General features: G+C 44.2%; 1 protein-coding gene across 5 annotated transcripts in view; it reads right to left on the bottom strand.

Annotated features, from left to right (window-relative positions):
* Positions 1-14,817, bottom strand: part of ZNF639 (zinc finger protein 639) — a 29,535-nt gene that overhangs the window by 5,396 nt on the left and 9,322 nt on the right. For 3 of the 5 annotated variants that reach the window (XM_061637371.1, XM_061637375.1, XM_061637372.1), the window contains exons 2-4: positions 5,144-5,212; positions 3,342-3,410; positions 212-319 (exon numbers count right to left, since the gene is read on the bottom strand). In XM_061637371.1, the coding sequence (XP_061493355.1) occupies positions 212-319; positions 3,342-3,399 (166 nt within the window). In that variant the 5' untranslated portion in view covers positions 3,400-3,410; positions 5,144-5,212. The remainder of the gene's footprint in view (positions 1-211; positions 320-3,341; positions 3,411-5,143; positions 5,213-14,817) is intronic. The other 2 variants (XM_061637373.1, XM_061637374.1) reach the window with 1 other exon arrangement.

The raw sequence follows: 14,817 nt of genomic DNA, 5'->3' as shown, positions 1-14,817 counted from the left end.
AGTTTATATGCTCCAATATTATCCCTTTTCTGGTGTACTGCCATCATCTATGTTTGGTCCACAATATTCTACATGGACTGCAGAGACAAGAAAGAAGTCTATGCAAGCTGCACACAGATACCACATGGGTTACAGGACATGTATAAAGACATGTGCTCACCCTCTCAATGAAGCACATATGTGACTGAAAGAACAAGATACTAAACCTTACCTCGGTTATCAGAAACCTTCAAGTCTAGCTGTTTCATAGAACATACACTGTAGCAATGGTCAGAAAATATGCCACTATTGTCTATGTATTTTGGGACGCCAGAAGAATCTAGACAAACGGAAAGAAAGGCAAGCATCAACTTAAGAAGAAACCAACAATTTGTTTTTATAAAACTTTGTTGAGTGCTGTGAAGTTTGACAGCATTGGCCTGATGGAACAGAAAACTGGAGCACCCCATACATTTGAGACAATGGCCATCAATACTGACCACTGTAAGGTTCTGCTCCCTGGACCTTAGGCTGCTTCTTATGAAGCAGAAACTTGTTTTTTGGGTTTATTGCCCTCCTCCACTATCCTGTCAGAGGAACAGGGTAAAATGTTCAGAACTTCATGCTATTACTCTTGTTATATCCCTATGTCCTGGAATTTGATGGAGGGACATGATAGCTGGATCTTGCGTTCTTTTTCAGTAGCCAAGCGATTGGTCTTAAAGCACTGGAAGTATCGAACTGCTCCCCCTAATTGCTCATTGGTCATAGGACCTTTCTTCCTTTGCAGCATATGAAAGACCTACTTTTACTTAAGAGGTGCAAAGAATATAAATACTCAGACATCTTAGAGCTGTCTGCATGATTGGTATGCCATGTGGACTCTGCCAGAGCCTATTCCCTCCTATCCTGTCCCCTTCCCTATCCAACCCCCTCTCCCCCGCTCTATTGTTCATGCTTGTTACTTGTCTTGCTACAGAAAAATTTGAGAAAACAATAAACTATGCACAAAAAAGTATCAAATTAAGGCTTCTGATAGAACACTTTTTTGGGGGGGCTGACATTTGAGGAACCATAACTGATACTCTGCACTGGTGATAAATAATGATATATATATTTTTAGAACTTATACAGCAATGTGCATTTCCAAAGTATGGCACAGCATTAAGGCCATTAACAGTTTTCTTATGTCGAACTCTTATGTGGCACTCTGGGCTCCTGCTGGGATATAAATAAAATAATAAAATAAATAAATAAATCTCCCTGAAGTCAGTTAACAAGATTAACAAAGTGATCCAGAAATACGGTAAACTGATGGTGTTTTAGTGGGCATTACAGCTTTGAAGGGGGGAGGGTTCTAATTCCTTCTCATCCCCCATTACCATGTATTTCCTAGAGAATAAATCATTCTTTGGCATAATTGCTACTGTAGCATGCAACAATCCTTTACCCCCTTGCCCATTTTGTACAACGGTGGCAGCAGTGGTGTTACTTAAGACAGGTGGCTCCCAACCTTTATGAGTACGGGACCCCCTTTATAAGCTAAAAAATTTCAAGACCCTCCACGCTAATTGTTATTTTAGCCTCTGTTAATTGAAAAAATGGTGCATGGCAAAATCACATCTCCAAATATCCCTTTCCATATAAAGCTCCCTGCAGACAGGAAGGTGTTGCCTTAATGCAAAGGTCCAATCAAATTGGTATCCCCCTCCCCCCCCATAGTCTAAAGATGTACAGTCCTGTCTCCCAACACCATTGGTTGGACTAAGATTCAGGTTCAAATCCCCACCCAGCCATGAAACCCACTGGGTGACCTTGGGCCAGACACAGTCTCTCAGCCTGACCTATCTCACAGGGTTGGTGTAAGGATAAAATGGAAAGGGGGGGGGACTGTGTGCACCACCATGAGCAACTTGGAGGAAAAGTGGGATATAAATGCAGTAATAATTAAATAAATTCATTTCAGCTGCTGTATGCGGACCCCAGCCTCAGCCAACCTGCTGAGCTTTTAAAAAATAAATTATTTTTATTATCATTAATAATAATTTAAATTTTTTAAAAAGCAAAAATGTGGTAGTGGTGGGGATGCTAGATTGTGAAGACAAAAAGGTGGATAGATTGAATAGGGGGGATAGTGCTTTTAAGCCTTGGGATGATTATCAGAACCGATGGCTTGGTTAGCGTGCACTTGGGGAATGAGAGGAGCAGAAGACAGATCAGTGCATATGCACAAACACACCTGCCCCTCCTGCAGGCATCTGCAGGCACATGTGAGGGGGGAGCCCTCAACTGCCGCAGCATCTTGGAGAGAGAGATTGTGGGACAGAGTGTAGGTGGAAGAAAGGGGGGAACGCTGGTGCGCACACACTTAGCTTCAGAGATTGGGGGGGCAAGCAAGTTCTGAGCTTCCTCACTGCTCCTTGGCTCTGTCTGGGCCGAAGGCGAGATTTGGGCGGCCTCACAAATAAGAATAATTTTTTAAAGGAGACAGCAGTTAATCAGGAGCCAAGAAAGCCAGACAGGCTGGCTGCCAGGAAGGAAGGGGGAAACTAGCCTTTCCTTGCAGCCTTGTTTGTTTTTGCTTCACGAAAAGCCCTCTCCTCTTGTTCTGAGTAAGGGTGTCGTTAGCAGCGGCATGCAAAGAAACAGGAGTCGTAATAGTAACCCCCTCTTCTTCCTGGTAGCTCCACCCTCAGCCTCCTTTGGCATCTGCCATGTGTTTTATAGGCAGATGCCTGCCTTTGGCATGCCTGAGTGATGCTCTGGCGCTTCAGCAAAAGTGTCCCCCTCTTGTTTGGAGCAAGAGGGAGGTGTCATCTGCAGCAGCAGGGGGGAGCAGACAGTGTCCAGGGAATAAAATACAACCAAATACTGTTCGCGGCCCCTCTGGATTACTTTGTGGGCCCCCAGGTTGGGAACCACTGACTTAGACACGAGGCTGACCATTGCTGTTGTACACAGAGATATGCAGTTCCTAAACAAGCTTCTATTTCTGCATCATACTGTAGCAGAGAAACATAAAGAATGCAGTTTTTATACCTAGATACCAATATTATACCTACATATATTACCTATTATATACAGATACACACACTTTACAGATTCAATCAACTGATACATTTTAACCAGTAGAATAGTGGAAGATACATGTCTTAGACAGTGCTTCCTTTTTTTTTTGGAAGTTGCTGCCTTGGGCTCCTGCTGGGAGGAAGGTTGGGATATAAATCTAATGAATGAATGAATATGTCACCTTCTCTTTAATCTACCCATCTCACAATCTAGACTGTGACATTTTTGATAGGTTTGTTCAGAAGATAACAAACAGCTTCTTGTAAATGAAATAGGTAAGCGCATATATTTACCTGAATAACGAGAGGGGTGTAGAGTCTTCCTTTTCCTTTTCTTTGGATGCTCATTCATTTTGTTTCAGTCTTAAAGAAATGAAAACAGTCATATAAAAAAGAAAGATCTGTCAATGCTCCTTCCTGCTAATTTATAGTTAAAGAGGAAGACATACATAGCTCCCCCACAACACAAGTCAATTATTTATCCTCCCCTGACAGGCATCAATGTGATCAGCTTGACTACAAGCAAGATGAGTCTCGCCATCTCTTAAGGCACTAGTAGCAAATCATTCTACTCACTAGAGGTTCTGTGCTATTGACAGACCAGAGTCACAAGTCTTTCAGTCACAACAGGATTATTTCAGAGGGTAGAAGACCCATTTATTTTGTTTGGCTTATGCTGGTACATAGGGGTTATACTGAGGCAATTAATTTTTTAAATTTAATTTACTGTGTCTCATTATTTGGGTATTTACATGTAGATACCCAAACTTGGGATTAGGGTAGTTTAGTTTATCTTAGTAATACAAAAAAGGGTTTTCTTCAATAGTTGCACAAGCAGAAGGCAACCTATCTTTCCCTTCCATCTCCTCCCCTGAAAAAAACTCTCCATAGGGTTAAGGAACCTTCTGAACAGTATAAGCTGTGTTGCACATAGCTGCAGTGTGAGGGAAGGAATTGCCTGAAATCAGGCTGAGAGATCTTGTGCCAGTGGCGCTTACAGCTTTAGTTCAATACATTGTGCTGAAAAGGCCATTATATTACGTTACAGTTCCCAAGACCTACTGGTGCTCCTGTTGGGAGCAGTGATGATACTATCTATGTAACAAACTCAGAAAAAGAACAAGTGGAACATAGGTATGTATCAGCTCTAGCTGTTCTGCGTTTGAAGGACTCTCTTTCTCCCAAAAATGTTGACCGACTTTTGTAGCTAGCCAAAATGTCTGTTTATCATTGATGCTATTCTTCCCTTGAAGGAAAGAAACAAAGCTTTAATTGCAATGTCATACCCAACTTTGGAGGGGCCAGAATGACTACAATGGCAGGTTTCCTTCCTCTCCAGTGCTGAGAAGGATGGAAGTTCATCCTGTTGTGCTGAGGCTTGGAAAGCAGCAAGACATCTTCCTACCTTATTCAATGAGCATACAGTCAAAGAGGCTTTTCTAGGCTCAAGATGGAAACAGATCTCAAAAAAACCAAAATTTGTAGGTATTGGCTCTTTCCCTAGAGGTAAACGGAAATGTATGCATCTTCTGTAAGCAGTAAAGACTTTACGTAGTATTTGGAGACCTACATTTTTACCTGTTTTGAAACATGTTCTCATTTTTATCTCACCTCTGAAATCAAAAGTGATATGACTGGCAATAAATAATGCCATTCTCTGGCCATTTCCCCCTCTGGTAGACTGCTGAATGACAGTTTACAACCAACTGAACAGCCAATGGTCTATTAAGAACATAAGAAGAGCCTGCTGGATCAGGCCAGTGGCCCAGCTAGTCCAGCATCCTGTTCTCACAGTGGCCAACCAGGTGCCTTGTGTGATTTTAAAATTGGACATTACAGTAGGGACCCGCTTTATGGCACTTCGCTCATGCAGCGGTCTCAATTAGATGTAATTAGACTAAAGCCCCACTCATATGGCGCTTGTTCCGCTTTTATGGCGTTTTTCGGGCATCGCACACCATTCTATTCAATGAGTTCCGCTTTTCAGTGGGGGTCTGGAACATAACCCGCCATATGAGTGGGGCCCTACTGTATTAGGTGTGTTCCTCCCTATGTTTACATAATGATAATGTGAGAAAAAGATCCAGGTCCCCCACCTTACTTGATGGACTCTTAATTCAAAGCTGAAGTATTGCTGACTACACGCCTTCTGACAGAGGAAACATCTGCAAGAGGGAGAAATAAAAGAGCCATAAAAAGAAACCTGAATGCTTAAGTCAGAGTACAGTACATTATACAAACCATAAACATTAGTTGTTTTTAAAGCTGTTTTTATATTTGTAAATATAAATTTACAAATGGATGCTGGAGACATTAATGAATAACAGCAACGACAACTTGAGACTAGGTTCTGCTGGCTTTGAAATAAAAACAGTATGAGAGATATTTATCAGATATATTCCCTGCTGTACCACACAGGCAGAGATTTCGACAATAGGCACTGCCTTGTATAGATATCTATCAGAGGTGGCTAACATGGGATTTTCCTCATGGAGTCAAAACTCCCATCAGCCCCAGCCAGCAGAACCAATGATCAGGGATGTTGGTGTTGTAGAGCAGCAGCATCTGGAAGGTCACAGGTTAGCCTGCCCCGATATACATGTTTGCCCTTAAATCAGTAACCTAGAAACTGAGCTTCTCTGAAACCGAACTTCCCTACAGCAGGTAAAAAAGGATTTTAAATTCCTGATTCACAAATTAGAAATGTTACCAGGGCACAGAGTGAATGGGTGGGAGTTCACTGGAAAACAACTTGAACAACAGCACAGCACAACATACTTTGCAAAAAGAGTGAAGACAGCCAAAATAGGATGTTCTCAAAGATGGAAGTATTTTCAAAAGGGAATTTCTGTCCAGTTACAGAAGTATTCTATAAGCAATAGGTTCTCTTATGTGACTTATAAACTGTGTAGCATAGTGACCATGAGACTGAGCAAATCACAAATAAAAGCCAGTTTCGACTCTCATCTCTGTCAAGATCTCACTAGGTGACCATAGGCAAGTCACTTACGTGCAATATGGATCTAACAGTTTCTTATTCTTTTAACAATGTACATGAGGAGCTTGGAACACATTAAAGTGCTATATAAATGCCTCAGTGCAAACTCATTGAGGACTTTTGTCTTCAATAGGACTGCTATGTTAAACCAATTAATCATTTAGCTTAATCAGTTAAAAAGGTGCCTTGATTAATCAAACCGATTTAACAAGTGCTTATAAAAACTGTGCTTGGCAAGCACCATCTTAAAATAGACTCTCTCTTCTCTCACACAGAGGAACACCTTAAGATGCTACCTGCATCAATGCATGTCCAATGCCTAAAAACAGAGGAAGGTGCTTTTTGTTTTTGAAAAGTTGTTACTCGTATGCAGATTTAATCAATAGATCAATCAAATAAAACATGTGACTATTTTTAAAAAATATTTATAGTCCACTTTTCAGAAATAGCCCCAGAGCCCCTTACAACAAAATAATAAAACCACAATTTTAAACAACTGTGAAAATCACAATTAAATACAATACAATAAGAAAATAAGATAAAATACTAGCTTAAAACCTTAAACACCTAAATGGGCAAATAATAATAATAAAATTTTGTTAGTCGCCTATCTGTCCGAATTAACAGACACTCTAGGCGACTTACAGCAACAAGATAAAATACAATAACAATCCAAAACACAATTATCAATTAAAACTAACATCAAAAACATCAAGTAATACATCAAGCTAAGCTATCCCAAAATTCCTATAGGCCTGCCTGAATAGCCAGGTCTTAAGAGCTCGGCGAAAACCCACCAGGGAGGAGGCATGTCGAAGATCATAAGGGAGAGCATTCCAGAGGGTGGGGGCCACAACCGAGAACGCCCTCTCCCTGGTCCGCACCAGCCGAGCTGTTTTGACCGGTGGGACCGAGAGGAGGTCCTGTGTGGCTGATCTTGTAATGCAGCCTGATTGGTGATACTGGAGGCGGTCCTTCAGATAAACTGGGCCGAAACCATATAAGGTTTTAAAGGTCAGTACCAACACCTTGAATTGGGCCCGGTAAACCACTGTTAACCAGTGCAGATCTACTAACACTGGGGTGATGTGATCCCGGTGACGGCTATGCTTAATCAAGTGTGCCGCCGCATTCTGTACCAGCTGCAATTTCCGGACCGTTTTCAAGGGTAAATATAGAGCGCATTACAGTAGTCTAAGCGAGAGGAGACCAGGGCATGTATCACTCGTGGGAGCAGATGCAAAGGAAGGCAGGGCCGCAGCCTCTGTATCAGGTGTAGTTGATACCAAGCTGCCCGGCTCACCGCTGAAACCTGAGCCTCCATGGGCAGCTGGGAGTCAAGAATGACCCCAAGGCTGTGGACCTGGTCCTTGAGGGGTAATCTCACCCCATTAAGCACCAAGTCGATGTCTCCCAACCTTCTCCTGTCACCCACGAGCAACACCTCGGTCTTGTCGGGGTTTAGCTTCAGCCTGTTCTCGCCCATCCATCCACTTACGGACTCCAGGCACTTGGACATGGTCTGCACAGCCAACTCTGGTGAGGACTTAAATGAGAGATAGAGCTGAGTGTCATCCGCATATTGGTGACACTGCAGCCCAAAACTCCTGATGATGGCTCCCAGCAGCTTCACGTAGATGTTAAATAGCATGGGGGAGAGGATAGAACCCTGTGGTACTCCACAATTAAGAGGCCACGGGTCTGAAACCTCATCCCCCAATGCTACCCGTTGGTACCTGCCTGAGAGATAGGAATGGAACCACCGTAAAACAGTGCCCCCTATTCCCAATCCCTCCAGGCAATTTAACAAGATACCGTGGTCAACGGTATCAAAAGCCGCTGAGAGATCCAGGAGGACGAGGAAGGTATATTCTCCCCTATCCAACGCCCTCCTCATATCATCTACCTGCGCGACCAAGACTGTTTCAGTTCCGTGTCCAGTCCTGAAGCCCGATTGGAATGGATCTAAATAATCTGCTTCATCCACCGTAGTAATACAGGACCCACCCATGTAGCCGGTCATGCTATTGACCTTGTGTTCGTCTCGGGAGGGGAAGGGAGTGCTCTGAAAATAGGGGTGGCATTTAGAGGTCTATATTCACCAGATAGTGATCTGACCATGACACGGGGTTAGAAGAAACCACCCCTAACCCTAACCCTAACCCTCCCGAGACGAACACAAGGTCAATAGCATGACCGGCTACATGGGTGGGTCCTGTATTACTACGGTGCAGTTCCCAAGAAGTCATGGTTTCAATGAAATCCCGAGGGGCTCCCATGAGAGCAGTCTCAGCATGCACATTGAAGTCCCCCAAAACCAATAGGTTGGGGGAGAGCACCTGCACAGCCGAGACCACCTTGAGCACCTCGGTCAGGGAGTCTGCTGTGCAGCGGGGCGGGCGGTACACAAGCAGGATCCCTAAACTGCCCTTTGGGCCCAACCTCCAGTACATGCAATCAACAAACTTGGTCTCGTGGAGGGGGGGTCTGGTGAAAATCAAAGACTCCCGATAGATAACTGCCACACCCCCTCCCCGCCTACCAATCCTACCAAATAAGAAGGCTTTTGCCAGATGTAAAAAAGAAAAAGGATGGCACCAGGAGCACTTTTCTTTTGGGAATTCCAGAGATGGGGTGCCGTCAAAGAAAACACCTAATCTCTCAACATCTCCCACTTCAGCTCACAAGATGGTGGGGACCCACAGCAAGACCCCAGAAGCTGACCTGGGTAGTTTCATGTGGGAACAGGCAGGCCTGATGCCAAGTAATCTTGGGCTTTCTAGGTCTGAATCAGCACTTGGAATTGCACTCGTAAACAGACCAGAAGCTAGTGTAGATGTTTTAAGAACTGGCAAAATAAGTTTCATACATATAATCCGTTAATTGTGTGGCTGTATTTTGAACTAACTTTCAACAATCCTTCTAAATGGAGTTTTTTATCCCAGTATTTGATTTGGACTAATTTTATTTTATGCTGTTGTTGTTTTAAACTGTTTTTATACATCTATACATCACTGGTTTTTAAAATTGTTTTTATATAAGCAATTGTTTTAAACATTTTTACATCTGCTTTTATACCTGCTACCTATTTTATATATGATTTTACTATATTGTAAATCTTAAATGAAATAAAGTAAGTAATACTACTAAGTGTAGTTTTGCACGAACTACAATCTTGAACGGCAGCCCCATGTACAGCACATAACAGTCTAAATTAGATTAATGAATTGAAATATATTTAATCAAAGTGCAGCTTAATAAAAAGTAAGGGACTGGTTAAATGGGTTATTGTTTATTAAATCAAAATGAACCAATTTTCATAGTTTACCTTACCTAGCTTTCCTGTGAGGGCAAATTTAAAATATCACTCACTATATATGCAGGCAACAGGAAATTTACTAAATATTATCAATTTCCAAGAGATACAACACAATCCCTCTTATGGAAATCACTCTGAGATCACTTTCTGGATGTGAAAACAAATCACTAACCTTGCTCCTGACTGTGCTGCGCCTGAAGTCCTAAACAACCTGATATGCATCATTCAACATTGTTCTATTTTTACTGAAAGTAGAAAGCAAATCCTGATGTGTCAAATTGTAGTAAATCTTAAGGCAACATAGTCAATTTGGAAAGATATCCCTTGTAGTACAATAAAATCTGGCCGTTAGCATTAATAGGAAAATGTACACAAAAGATAAAGATTATTTATTATTTATTTATTTATTAAATTTATATACCGCCCGACTAGCAATAGCTCTCTGGGCGGTGAACATAAAATAGCATAAAAATACAATGAATAACAAAATAATACTAAAATACAACCAACAATCCAATACAATAAACATTTTTAAAATTAAATCAGTGTAACTTAAAATGCTTCAGAGAATAGGAAGGTTTTGACCTGGCGCCGGAAGGAGAGCAGAGTCGGCGCCAGGCGTACTTCCTCAGGGAGACTGTTCCATAGTTCGGGGGCCACCACTGAGAAGGCCCTAGATCTTGTCATCACCCTCCGGGCCTCCCTGTGAGTTGGAACCCAGAGGAGGGCCTTCGTAGCAGAACGTAGTGCACGGGCCGGTTCATATCGGAAGAGGCGTTCCGCAAGGTATCGTGGTCCCGCACCGTATAAGGCTTTATAGGTTAATACCAACACTTTGAATCTAGCCCAGAAACATATTGGCAACCAGTGCAAGCTGGCCAGAACAGGTGTTATATGCTCGGACCGCTTGGTCCTTGTCAGCAATCTGGCCGCCGCATTTTGCACTAGTTGTAGCTTCCGAACTGTCTTCAAAGGTAGCCCTACGTAAAGCGCATTACAGTAATCCAAACGTGAGGTTACCAGAGCATGTACCACTGATGTAAGGTCCTCTTTACTCAAATAGGGACGTAGCTGGGCTACCAACCGAAGTTGGTAAAACGCATTCCTAACCACCGAGGCTACTTGAGCCTCAAGTGAGAGGGAAGAGTCTAAAAAGACTCCCAGACTACGAACCCGGTCCTTTAGGGGGAGTGTAACCCCGTCCAGGACAGGGTATATATCCACCATCCGATCAGAGAACCCGTCCACCAACAGCATCTCAGTCTTGTCTGGATTGAGCTTCAGTTTGTTAACTCTCATCCAGTCCATTGTCGAGGCCAGGCAACGGTTCAGCAAATCGACAGCCTCACCTGAAGAAGATGAAAAGGAGAAGTAGAGCTGCGTGTCATCAGCATACTGATGACAACGCACTCCAAAACTCCTGATGACCTCTCCCAACGGCTTCATGTAGATATTAAAAAGCAGGGGGGACAAAACTGACCCCTGCGGGACCCCATATTGGAGAGCCCGCGGTGTCGAGCAATGTTCCCCAAGCACTACCTTCTGGAGACGACCCGCCAAGTAGGAGCGGAACCACTGCCAAGCAGTACCACCAACTCCCAACTCCGCGAGCCTCTCCAGAAGGATACCATGGTCGATGGTATCAAAAGCCGCTGAGAGATCAAGGAGAATCAACAGAGTTACACTCCCTCTGTCTCTTTCCCGACATAGGTCATTGTACAGGGTGACCAAGGCTGTCTCAGTGCCAAAACCGGGCCTAAAACCCGATTGAAATGGATCTAGATAATCAGTTTCATCCAATAGCGCCTGGAGCTGGCCAGCAACCACCCGTTCCAAGACCTTGCCCAGGAATGGAACATTCGCCACTGGCCTGTAGCTGTTAAAATTGTCTGGGTCCAAGGAAGGCTTTTTCAGGAGTGGTCTCACCACTGCCTCTTTCAGACAGCCCGGGACCACTCCCTCTCGTAAAGAGGCATTTATCACTTCCTTGGCCCAGCTACCTGTTCCATTCCTACTAGTTTTTATCAGCCAGGAGGGGCAAGGATCCAGTACCGAAGTGGTTGCACGTACCTGTCCAAGCACCTTGTCCACGTCCTCGAGTTGAACCAACTGAAGCTCATCCAACAAAACAGGACAAGACTGTGCTCCGGACATCTCACTAGGATCTACTGCTATAACTTGAGAGTCTAGGTCCCGGCGGATACATGAGATCTTATTCTGGAAGTGATCGGCAAACTGATTACAGCGGGCCTCCGATGATTCCACCGTGTCCGGAGGGTTTGAATGGAGAAGCTCCCGGACAACTCGAAAGAGCTCCGCTGGGCGGCAAAGAGATGATTTAATAGTGGCAGCAAAATGTTTTTTAGCTGCCTTCACTGCTCCTACATAGAGCTTAGTCGAAGCACTAACCAGCACATAATTGTATCCGTCGGGAGTTCGTCTCCATTTCCGCTCAAGCCTCCTCCTATCTTGCTTCATCGCTCTCAGCTCCGGAGTATACCATGGAGCTGTATGAGCTCTACACAGGAGAGGGCGTGCAGGAGCGATCGTGTTTACAGCCCAGGTCATCTCCGTATTCCACAGAGCGACCAGGGCTTCAGCAGGAGCACCTGTCCTATCAGCCGGAAAATCCCCCAGAGCCCTTTGAAAACCTTCAGGATCCATTAGTCTCCGGGGGCGGACCATTTTAATAGGTCCCCCACCCTTGCAGAGGGAAGAGGTTACTGAAAGTCTAAACTTCAGCAAGCAGTGGTCTGTCCATGACAAAGGGAGTGTTGTAAAACTCCCCACATCCAGATCACTTTTCCCATGCTCAGTAGCAAAAACAAGGTCTAGAGTGTGCCCCGATACATGTGTTGGACCACTAACATATTGAGACAGCCCCATGGCTGTCATGGAAGCCATGAAGTCCTGAGCCGCGCCAGACAAAGTGGTCTCGGCATGAATGTTGAAATCCCCCAGTACTATTAGTCTGGGGGACCTCAACAATATATCCGAGACCACTTCCGCCAGCTCAGTTAGGGAAGCCATTGGGCAGCAAGGTGGGCGGTACACCAAAAGGATTCCCAGCCTGTCCCTCTGGCCCAACACAAGGTGCAAACACTCCAGGCCAGTAACTGAATGAACATGGTGCTTGGTGAGTGAGATGGAACTCTTATAGACGACAGCAACCCCACCTCCCCGACCTTCAGATCTACCATGATGCTGAACCAAGTACCCCGGTGGGCAGAGCTGAGAGAGACCAACTCCTCCCTGCTCACCCACCCAGGTCTCGGTTATACATGCCAGATCGGCTGCTTCATCCACAATCAAATCGTGGACGAGGGAGGTTTTATTATATATCGATCTGGCATTTAATAACAGCAACTGGAGATCTGAGAGTTGGCTGATAGGACTACCAACGACCTTGCGGGTGTGGGAAGGACCGGAACAAGGCACAGCCACAACATGTCTGGACCGCGTTCCCCTTGCAAAAGGGATGCAAAAGGTAGAAAACAAAACAGTAGTGGAGTTTTATTTCCTACACTAATAAGGCAGATAGCAATATAAAGGTTCCCAAGGTTTTCTGCTACCTATGGATTTTGTAAAGGTGAATAACTCTTTTTTGTACTATATCTTTTTTTTTGTATCTAGGTGCAGAAAAAATTGTACTTTTTGATATACTTTTGTTTATACTCAATACACACTCAAGATATTCTTAATTTCCTGTTTTTGTACCCCATTGTTTTGTTTGCATTGGTTCCCCATCAATCAACATTGCTGATACAGTTCAGTTCTGGACCAGAAAAAGGGGTGGGTGAGTTGCAGCATGCACATCTGGCTTCTATGCTCAATAGAGGCTGTCCCAGGAGGAAAAAATCCTCAAAGCCTATCTGTTCCTAGGACCTTTCCCAGGATACTTCAATGTACTCTGAAGCTACTTTTAGACAGAGGTTTCCGGATTAAGTTTTATTGACCTATATAGGCTAGCACACCATTCCAGCTCAAATAAAAGATCTCTGGTTGACTGAAATAATTTCCATGAGACAATACAGCTGTGAGAACTTCAATATGCTGATAATGTAGTCTCCGCACATTCAGTAAAAGTTCATCAAAATATCGTAAATGTCTTTGCAGAAGTATATGGAAAGTTTGGGCTCTCACTTAATATTAGAAAAAACCAAAGTGCTTCATCAACAGGTGTGAACTAGTCCCTCTGTAGCACCATCAATCCAGCGTAAGGGTGCGACGCTGGAGAATGCTGATCACTTCCCCTATCTCGGCAGCCATCTCTCTATAAAAGCCGACATTGATGCTAAAATTCAACATCGTCTGAGCTCTGAGAGTGCCGCATTCTCCTGAATGAAGTATAGAGTGTTCGAGGATCGGGATATTCGCAGGGAGACCAAAATGCTTATTTACAAAGCCACTGTACTGCCGACCTTACTGTTCACCTGTGAAACATGGACCATTTATAAATGCCACTCCCAATTTCTTGAAAGATTCCACCAATGCTGCCTCTGCAAAATTCTGCAAATTACTTGGGAAGACAGACGGACTAATGTTAGTGTTTTGGAAGAAGCAAAGATTACCAGTTTTGAAACAATGATCCTTCAACATCAACTTTGCTGGACTGGCCATGTTGTTCGAATGCCTGATCACCGTCTTCCAAAGCAGCTACTTTACTCCCAACTTAAGATGGAAAACGGAGTATCAGTGGACAGCAAAAGAGGTTTCAAGATGTTCTTAAAGCAAATCTAAAAAAATGTAAACATGAGCATCGAGAACTGGGAAGTCTTGGCCCATGAACGTCCCAAATGGAGGTCGGCTATTATTAAAGGTGCTATGGACTTTGAAGAAGCATGAATACAGGACGAACGGGACAAATGAGCTAAGCAGAAGGCACGTCTGTCAGGATGCAGGATTGGGACCCTGGCACTTCAGAGGATGAGGAGGAGATCATTTTCCCAGAGTTGTGTGAAGAGGGGGAGGGAGAACTCTCAGAGATAGGGTTGCCCAGCAACGAAGGCCTTGGAACTCCAGCAGACACAGATACAGACTCTGCTCAGGAATTTCCCATGCTCATCCCCCTTCTCGAGCCAGAGCAGTTAGAACAAGAAGGGGGGGATTCAACTCCCTCATCAGCCAGACAAAAGCCCGCCTGATGGGCATGACGTTCACCCCCCTCTTTCCCCAATACCAGAGGTAGAATCTTCAGAAGAGGAGAGGGCAGAGCTTCCCCCCTCACCACAAACCCGGAGAAAACAAAAACGAGCAAAGGGGAGAGAAAGGAGGGGCGGGGAAGAGAGCGTGCTAAGGCGGAGTGAGAGAATTCGCGCCAGAAAGCCCCCTTTATAAGGATAAGGGGGGGCAGGGATTCCTTGTTCTGTCAACTCTCTTGCATGTCGCTGAACACGTGTTATTGTGTTCCTTCATGAGAAGGCGCAGCCTCTGTTTGGATATTACCCTAATAA

The sequence above is a fragment of the Rhineura floridana genome, chromosome 7 (assembly GCF_030035675.1).
Source record: "Rhineura floridana isolate rRhiFlo1 chromosome 7, rRhiFlo1.hap2, whole genome shotgun sequence".
NCBI lineage: Eukaryota > Metazoa > Chordata > Lepidosauria > Squamata > Rhineuridae > Rhineura > Rhineura floridana.
This window is presented reverse-complemented; position numbering and strand designations above follow the sequence as displayed.